Source organism: Hyperolius riggenbachi, chromosome 2 (genome assembly GCF_040937935.1).
Source record: "Hyperolius riggenbachi isolate aHypRig1 chromosome 2, aHypRig1.pri, whole genome shotgun sequence".
Classification (NCBI taxonomy): Eukaryota; Metazoa; Chordata; class Amphibia; order Anura; family Hyperoliidae; genus Hyperolius; species Hyperolius riggenbachi.
The window spans coordinates 415,216,274-415,226,134 of record NC_090647.1 but is presented as its reverse complement, the minus strand read 5'-3'; the positions used below and the strand labels follow the sequence as shown (position 1 = coordinate 415,226,134).

The following is a 9,861-nucleotide window of genomic DNA, read 5'->3' as shown; positions in this document are numbered from 1 at the left end:
TCCCAACCTAAACCTCTGCTCTACACACGAACTTTTGATTTTCTCCTCTAGAATCACCACTTTCCATTCACATATACAGGACTTCTTACAAGTCTACCCCCCTCCTCTGCAATTTCCTTCTAAAACACAGTCTCACTCTCAAAGAACATTAAATATATGTAGCAATTAAGATTGCAGAGCCACTTAAAGGGACTCCGAGCAGTGCAGAAACTATGGAAAGATGCATACCATTTTGAAGCTCTCTTTCTCCTCTTTCCAACGGTATATAAACCGTCGCCCTACGCCTTTTAGTTTTCGCTATTTTCACGATCGAAATGGCCGCCATGATTTCGATCGCAAAAATATTGAAAACTAAGAGGCGTAGGGCGGCGGTTTATGTGTCGTTGGAAAGAGGAGAAAGAGGGCTTCAAAATGGTATGCATCTTTTCATACTTACTGCACTGCTCGGAGTCCCTTTAAATGCAATTAAAACTTATAAATGAAACTGAAAAACCAAAAAGTGTATTGTCCATTTACCAAATGGTTTTATTGCCTTTTTAAGAAAAAGTCTTGTAAAATATAAATACAAAGGCAGGTGGTTTACTTACAAAGTTTAAACACAAATCTCAAAACATTACACACACATCTGAAGAAATGAATTCAGAATATGTACAGTTTAGCTGGACCGCAACACTATATAATACAGTCTTAATATTTTACAGGAGAAAAAACAAAAATAGCTGAAGGTCTTTCTTTTAAATTAGAGCATAAAACGTTTCAGCGTATGTATATATTTATATATGTATAGAGCTGTGTGCACACACATATATATAAATGCATACATATATATACACACATACCATATATGCACACACAACTTAAGTGTGAAAACTAAAATTTCAGAGATTTTAAATTAGAATACAAAAATTCAAACAAATCTCTATGGATATATTTATATATATATTTAGAATTCTGTTTACATTACAAAAAAACATTGGATTATATCCAACATCACTTACCAAAAACAGGTAACCTTTGTAAACATAAAAAATGTCATGAAGTGCCATTCATTCCGCCTATCCACATGACTTCTGCGTACAAACTATAAAGTATCTCTCGTGCCTTCAGTGCTTTGTAAAAGTCAAAGTATTCATAAAAAAAAAAAATAGATAATAAAATAAAGTGTTACAGGTAAAAACAAAATTAGATATCCCAAAGCAAAAATGTGCACTGATCTGTTCAGAACAATTATAAATCTATTTAGGGTTTCTGAAAAAAACAGTTCCATATAATTTCTCTTCTTTTTTACACTTATTTATAGAATAGTGTTCTCTCTCTACAGCACATATTCACAAAATAAAGATCCGTTTTATATTACAATATTAGGTAAGGGCCTGGCTTTTTAACAGCTGGCATTGGATGAGTCTCCTTCAGGATCCAAGCACTCAATAGAGGATCCAAGTAATGTTTGCAGTTCACTTGTAAATTCCACCAGCTCCAACAGTTCTTTGCTGTCTGGACTGAAGCCTTCAAGATCGTCTGGAGAAGCAAAGAGCTGGCTTAGGGACACTTGCCTGTAGAATTCTCTTTCACAAATGCTAACTACTTCAAGGTGAGGGTGTTGGCTTCTGAATGACTCTGAGGAAACCTTTAAACGATTGGCCACATCTGAAAGGAGCAACCAATTCCTTGGCCTATGAAAAAAAAAGAGAGAGAGAACAGACATCGTTAGCATTATTATTAAGGATCCATATAACACAATCATTTCTTTGAGTGTAAAATGTTATACAGTAGGCACAGTAGGTATGACATTTTAGAGCCCAGTTGCATTATAAAACAAATGCTGCCGCATGCTACGATGCATAAAAGGACACCTGAACTGAGAGAAATATGGTGGTTGCCACATTTATTTCCTTTTAAACAATACTAATGGCCTGGCAGTCCTGGTGATCTCTTTGGCTGCAATATTGCCTGGGATCACACAACTAAAACATGCAGCTTGGTCAGTAGGCAGGAAATGGAACGCTGCTACCGTCGTGCATCCAACCGAGAGAGATCATTCCAGTATGCCAACTCGATCCTCTTGGTCGAAGAGTGATTGTAATTACAATTGCTGGATATCAGTACCTTAAATTGAGTAATATATGGGCACCTTAATGTGGTACCATCACAGTCTACTTTAACTGACCTCTATAGCAAAAGTCCAGATCTCAACCTAAACTAGAAAAGCAAGCCAGTGAATAGGTAGCACTTTAGAAAAGCTATACTAATTGCAAATTTAATAAACAAAAAGAGGACCATCTTTGCCATTAGCAAAGCAAGACTTTTAAAGGAAGGTCAGTTAAAATATTACTATACACTATATTACAAAATTGTCTAAAAACTTGACCATGTGAATAACAAAAACACTACTGTGAAACGGCAATTCCTGCTGCTATAAAATGTTATGGGTATTCCGAGCCACAAATCACTGAGGACACTATTGTTCACAACTGCCTGGAAGCCATTCACAGAGGACTTGGCCACAAACTGGAACAATGTTAGTGAAGCACGGCCTTTCAAATGCTTAAACTTTAATTCACTGAGCAAAGAGACCAGAATAGAAAGGAATGTTGTAGGTGCTACGTAATGGAAATGGACAATACACTGTAATTACACAGGGTGTGACAAGGAATAAATCTTAATCTGCCTAGCAGAAAAACTACAACCACTTCAATGTGTTCCTTGTAACTTATTCCAAACAAAATATCATAAAGTGCCATAATTTGCTACAATTAAAGCTCGGGCTTGCTGTTTTTGTAATGCTTATTGTGATGAACATATAATTTGCAAAGAACAAAGTATTGTGTATTACAAAGAAACCATTTTTTAAACCTATTTTTATTTGCTGGCTTGCAAAACAGTCTTTCTGTGAGATGTCAAATGCTGGTGGTTGTTAGCTGTACAACCCCCCCCCCCCCCCCCCCATCACTTTCACTACAAACAGAGAATTACCTCATCCACCTTCCCCTGCTCTTTTGCGGAGATCAACTCTTTGTGGTCAGTACCACAGCATCTCCACACCAATTCCTGGCTAGCTCCTCCATTCCATGCGAAGTTTGTAATACAGCATTTATCATTCACTCTCCAGCATTTGTAAGTCGCTTCCCAATGTTTATAACAGCCATGCTTAACTCCCATCACCCTCCCCTACCTGTATTAAGAAACCATTTCCTAATGCTCTTTCATTTAATACACTGGGGAAAATTTAGGAGGGATTAAATGCTTTGTTCAACAATGGGCAGGGTAAGACATGAGAAGATACAAATGTGTATGTATAGTCTCAATCCTGCTCAGAACCAGGCTGTATTCCTTTTTTCCCACTGTAAGGGCCCTTTTCCACTTGCAAACGCTAGCGTTAGCGCTAAACGCTATCGATTGCGATTCAGCAAAATCCTTTTTTCCCGGCGATAGCGTTTGCGATTTAGCTATGCCCTGCAGGGCATAGCAAAATCGCGGCAATAATCGTTCCGCCGCGCGATCGTGTGTGTAAAAATCGAATTGCGGTAGTGGAAATATCCTACCGCGATTCCTATTTTATTTAGCAAACAGTAGCTATTTTAAAATCGCAAGTGATTTGCGCTTTCAGCAAACGCAATCGCGCTAGTGGAAAAGGGCCCTAAGAGCCAATTGACACTTGCGATTGCAAACATTTTCCACTGCTGTTTGTACAGCGATTGTGCCTTACGAGTTAAGCATCAGGGCTTTAAATGACAGTTTATCTGCCGTGCCACTTGAGTGGACTATAGTGAGAAGGAACGTAGGCCCAATTCCAGCAAACTGCGGTAAGATTGCTGTGCACAGGCAGTGCATGGTAATTTTACTGGTACTAATTATTTGCATTCTTACTGGTACAGAATGCAATTTAACCCAATATTAATGAGCTATGAAACGGTGCCTTTGTTTTTCATTCTGGAGAGCTGCATTAAGCAAGCTTTTAAAGAAGTTAATTTACCCTTTAATAATTAGGATGAATGCTGGGGTATTCTGATGATATGTCAACTCTAAATTCCAACAACAGTATTTTAGCATGAAAATAGGGCCCATAAAATGTTTTCATCTAAAGATTTTTATAATGAACTGAAGTCTATAAACTGTCAAATTATTAATTTCAGCTTACCCTTTGGAAAGGGAGACTTGGACATTGTAGCAAGGCAAAAGAGGACTGTCCGACAATTCAAATTCAAAAGCATCCATGCAATCATCATCTTCATCATCTGGACCCGGAGGATTTGCCAGCACGTCAAATCCAGTTTCCTCTTTTGAATCTGTAAAATACAGGAATGCAAAAATATACATATTTTACTCACGGAGAGCTTAGTATTTGAAAGAACTGTTGTGGGTGGGATGAGACAGGTACAGACATTATTGCGTTCAAGATGGTTTTGCGCTAATGGCATATTTACAGTCTGCACTGTATAGAAAGTGCATTATAACTCAGGAGTGTCGCTCTGCCTGAGGGATCTATAACAAATGAGTACTGCACTATAACTGGGGGCATCGTAATGGAAAGGAATATACCTGTGAGAACTGTGAGAAGGCTAGAGCAGGGGGAAACTATAATGAAGAAGACACTAACTGAGAGGAAGGCCATAATAGTGGAGGAAGCTGCTAAAGGGGGCTGTATGATGAAGGGCAACAGGGAGCACTACAGTGAAAGGAGCTATAACAGGGGTCAATGTGACAAAGGGAGGTTTATGGAAGACAGTGTAATGTATGGGGCCATAACATGGTGCACTATAATGGTGGTGACTATAGACACAGGGACTGTAATAAGGGACTATAAGACATAAATCGATACATAGAGGGCACTACAAGAGGGGCTACTATAACAGACAGCAGTATAATAAGTATGTTATAACAAGGGGGGGGGGGGGGGCTATAACCAGGAGCAGGGCGTCAATTGTGCCCATCCAAGGCCTTCAGGTAGGAGTTTGAGTCTGGTTGGTTGCTATGGACACTCAGTGTAGCAAATAGGCTTCTACGTAGCTTAAAGATGGTCATTACAGCTGTCATGTGAATGTAGCCATGTACAAACTTGCTGCTAGTGGATTTAAAGTGCAATAACCTTGGTCTAAAAAAAAGCCAATGTACACCAATGTATCCTCAACCTGATGCCACACATGCCAATACAGAGTGATAGATGCCTTACACAGTTTGAGGATATAATCGCTTTAATTTGTTTTAAATAATGGAGGGCTTTACAAAATGCTTACCACAGACATAGCTGCCAAAGAAATCCCAGGAGAGGCCAGGATCATCTCCCTCTCGCCCTTGCAAGTCTGTTAAGTATTCTAAAAGAGAAAGAAAAAAAAAAAAAGGCCACTATTATAAACTGTATTTGCAATCACACATACACATGACTTAATGTGAAACTTTGGACAAACTGCTACATTCACTGCTGAAACATTCACTGAGTAATGCGCTGCACAGGTAAGCCCTGAAACCCTCAGGGCTCGTTCACACTATGTGCTGCACTGTCAGTTTTGATGCACTGCACATAGTGTGTGAGATCCTCATGATAGCATGAAAGTGCATAGACTTTTACGTTACTGTTCACAGTACAGCTGTGCATTCCCGCGCATTGTGATGTAATGCATCTGGGAACATTTTATCGCACAGCTCACGTGGTTTCCCAACACATTCTATTATGGTGCGGCTGCCGTCTGTTGCATCGTGCATGCATTGGGACCGCATGCATGAAATTTGTGCATGCGTGAATGAGCACTAAAGGTCTGTTCATAGTAGCAGCAGTAACAAGTGAAGCACACACATTTCAGTACTGCTGCTGGCTGCAGGGATGTGACCCCAATCAATTCAAGTGAATAGTGATCCTCTATTTACTTGTAGATGCAAAGGTTTATGCAAATGTATGCAGCTTGAAAATGAACCAATCGAATTTCACCTCAGCATTATTTGATAAGTTCATTTTCAAGCAGCATAAATTTGCATAAACTCAACGTTATTTGCATCTACTTGATCATCACTACAAGTGAATAGGAGAGGCCCATCCACAAGCAGGTGTCTTGTAAAGCTGCAAAACCAAACAATGTGACCTGGCTATGCAGAGCCACACACGTGTGGCTCACAACTGTCAGAATAGCTTTTCAGCCTTTTGGCAGGTAAAACTATTCAAAAGACAATTGTTTCAGCTGTTCAGTTGTTTGCTTGAAGACACGTTTTAATCCCCTGTTGTGTACTTGTGTTAAAAACGCCATCATGCATTTACACTATAATGAATATCCAGTTTCTTTATAGACATTACCTGTAGCTTTTATGCCACTGTGATTGCCTAAATAATAGTTAGGAAAAGTAAACTGGATTTATAAAAAGTGTTAGATATGTGGTTGCCGTTAATAAGCATCGCTTTGTTCTGCCTAGGCTCTGCTTACATTTGTTTTAGTTGCAGAGGAGTTTTGTGTGGCAGATAAGAAGCTAACAAATCAGCATCTATAGCATTTCACGGTGCAAGCAACTGAGATTGTGACAGCGGGGGCAGTGCGGATGTCGCATGGAAGCACGGGAGCCATTAAACTTGCAGGTTAAACCAGGTTTCAATCCAGTCACTGGGATTTCTCATTATGCGACAGCTAAGATCATACTCTTGCTGCCTAATTTAGCTGTCTTTAGCACGGCAGATAGAGAAGGAAAAAAAAATAGCTATCACATCTGCACAGCAAGGCTGCCAGCAACTGTCTCCTGCTGTCTTATAATCGAAAAATGCCCTTGATAAGAATGATGTGCGCATACGCTCTACTCAGAGCAAGAGCTTTAATACAGACCGATCGCCTCACTGTAGCAGCAATCTGCAAATACCATGTGAGCCAATCTCAGAGAATTCACATCATCAAATCTGGAATATTGCTATAACAGATACACCTACCAACGTAACGTAAGGAAGGAAAAAACTATTCTTCAAACAGGCAAAATGCCAAACTCTCAACACTAACCCTTTACAGATTCATGAAAAAAATAAAAACGCATTAAGGGCTGGTGCAAACGGACGTCTGAACCTACCGTCCGGAGAAGCCTGGTGTCTCGTTTCAAATGCTTTTGGAAGCGTGCAGAAAAGCATTTGTCAGCTTTCAACGGTGCTTCACAGTGTGCAGATTTTTCATCCTCGCAGGGGGACACGGAAGCATGGCAGGAAATGATCCTGGAAGCAACATTGGCTAAGTGACAGGCAGACGATGGCGAAAACCGGGATCAAAATCCCGTTGAACGATCGCACCGGTGGCTGTCCATTCATGTGAATGGACAGCGTCAAACAAGCACCCAGGCCGTCATTTAACGTTGCAGAATCAGCCGAGTGAACCAGCCCTAAGTGAGAACGGAGCTCCTGGCTGCACATATTAACTGTGAGTAGCGTTCCTGATAATAAAACTCACCAGTCAGGAAGGTTTCCATCACTTCGCTGTGCGTCATTTTGGCAATGGTTCTCCCCGAGTAAGTTGCCAGAGTAGGATCAGCTCCATATGACAGTAATAAGCGCACAATTTCTAAGTGATCATTCTCCACTGCATCATGTATTGGCCTGAGAATAAAAAGAAAGTTTATTAGAATGGCCAAAACACAGAGCAGCTCTCTCAGTCTCACTGTGTCCCTGTGTGACTCTGCTGGGGAAAGGCTGGCAGATGTTTACCTGGTCCCATCCTGTGCGCTGCAATTAACGTCTGCCCCGTGTTCCAAGAGATGCCGGACGATGGTCAGCCAGCCTCTAGCACAAGCCTCATGTAGCGCACAATATCCTGCATTATCTCGATGGTTAACGTCACACGACTTGCTTTCCAAGCAGTAAAGGACCACCTCCTGGAGGAAAAGAAATGATGGTTAGAAACATTTTACTTAAAAGCCCAATTAGACCTAAAACTGAATAAGGTAAATTCTCAAAGCAATCGTACTGATAAGAGTAAATTATACACAGCGCCATAATAACTGAGCATTTTAAACAATTTTCATTGTATGGCTCTGCAACCATCTATTACAGGCTTAAAGTGTAAAGTTGTGCTGCTGTGCCCCTCTGAAAGCTTGTGGTTTGGATCAGTCGCAGGCTATTGCACATGCTCGGCCATGCACCTCCTTAATCGCACTTCCATTGCTGGGAGTGTTCTGCATGCAGGATGTGAAGCAAACGCCACGCATGCACAGTAGCCTGTGACAGCCAATCTTTCAGAGTGGGACAGCAGCACGATGAAGCGGACCGGGACTAAACCAAGATAGATAAGGCTACAATGCGCTGGAAGAAGCCCTAGGTAAGTAAAACAGAACTTGTTCCTCCCCTCAGGTGTACTTTAAGGCCCCCGTTCACATCACAAACGCTGATGGCCATGCGTGCGGAACGCAAGCGAACGCACGCCATCCGCGTTTGTGTGCGTTGCGTGGCTGATCCCATCACTGAAAAGTAAATGGGACAGCCACGCGTTTTTACAAAAATGCGTGCAGCATGCGTTCCCGGACCACACAGGTCCGGAACGCATGCAGTGTGAACATCAGACAGTGCACTCTATGCACTGTCTGATGTCGTGCGTGTCTGCCTCCTGCACGCGTTTCCAAAACACGGCTGGAAACGCGTGCAGTGTGAACGGGGCCTAAAGGCACGTACACACGCCTGATTTATTCAAACAACGGGGGGGGGGGGGGGGCGTTCTTGCGAGTTTCCCTGTGTGTACAGTCCACCGAGCGGATCGGTCAAAACCAGCCTTATCAGCCTGCCGACAGACTGTACACACGGGTTTTCTGTCACCAGAACGGCCACCCCACGGGCTGGTCTAACGACCCGTCATTTGAATAAATCAGGTGTGTGTACGCGCCTTAAGACCTCTGAGCTTCATGTTTAAAAGCTGAGGTAATACAATTTTCACCACCTGTAAAATAAAGGTTTGTCCTCTACTATAATACAGGGATGCTGGAATATGAAGCCTGCCATCTATTGCTGCACACATTTTGCACCTCACATGATCACACCTGACTGATATGCCCAACAGATGCATCCAGACAGAAAAGGAAGCAAGCTATACTGCAGTAGCAAGCACACTTTGCTTTGTTCAATTCTGGTTTTGGGTTCATTACAGAAAATTGCTATGACAAGACAAATTAGTACCAATGTAAAAGCTATAAAGATCCAAGAAATAAAAATACCAGCATTCTATACATAAGCCCAACCCCCCCCCCCCCCCCCCCCAAAACAAAATGGGAATGCAAGCAGGTGAATGTGTGAATTTAGGAAGGACTTGTGACTGTGTCTAGCAGAGATCATTCTTGTATAACTGATCAGTGTACTGCTGTAAAACGCTGATACAGAGTAATTATGCTCCAAATCTATGCAGAGTCGCCTGCACCAGGTAGACTCGCACTACCACAAATTATAGCAATTTGTATCAATATGAAAGGTTGTGCAGTTATGCCACGTTTAATCAATGCAATCATCCTTAAATAACTAAATGGGCGAAGAAAAGTACTCAGAAAAATGAAAATTAAGGGGTTTGAAAGAGGATTGTCTGGGGTTGTATCAGGACATTAAAATTAATGAAAAGTCAATATGTTAAACTAGTTACCATGGGAAAGTTCTAAAGAGGAAATAAAATTAACATTTAATATTTTCATTTAACGCTGTTAAATATTTACATGCTACGGATATTCTTTATTTATTATAATTCATTTTAAGAGACACAGATAACTAAAACAGTACTTGGACACTTTTTAAAGCGGACCTGATCAAAGAATTTCTTCTCTGCTCTAAAAAATAAGCAGCAGCATAATAACCTTTAAAGAAAAATTACTTTGTTACATCTGATAGAAATCTTGCAATAAATCTGCAGTGTGTCTACTTCATGCTTTCATGGA

General features: G+C 41.0%; 1 protein-coding gene across 6 annotated transcripts in view; it reads right to left on the bottom strand.

The window, feature by feature from the left end:
* Positions 1–512: 512 nt before the first annotated feature.
* BCOR (BCL6 corepressor) overlaps positions 513–9,861 on the bottom strand; it is a 337,930-nt gene continuing 328,581 nt past the window's right edge. For all 6 annotated transcript variants that reach the window (XM_068269861.1, XM_068269862.1, XM_068269863.1 and 3 more), the window contains 5 exons: positions 7,661–7,827; positions 7,407–7,552; positions 5,235–5,312; positions 4,139–4,286; positions 513–1,673 (listed from right to left, as the gene is read on the bottom strand). In XM_068269861.1, the coding sequence (XP_068125962.1) occupies positions 1,382–1,673; positions 4,139–4,286; positions 5,235–5,312; positions 7,407–7,552; positions 7,661–7,827 (831 nt within the window). In that variant the 3' untranslated portion in view covers positions 513–1,381. The remainder of the gene's footprint in view (positions 1,674–4,138; positions 4,287–5,234; positions 5,313–7,406; positions 7,553–7,660; positions 7,828–9,861) is intronic.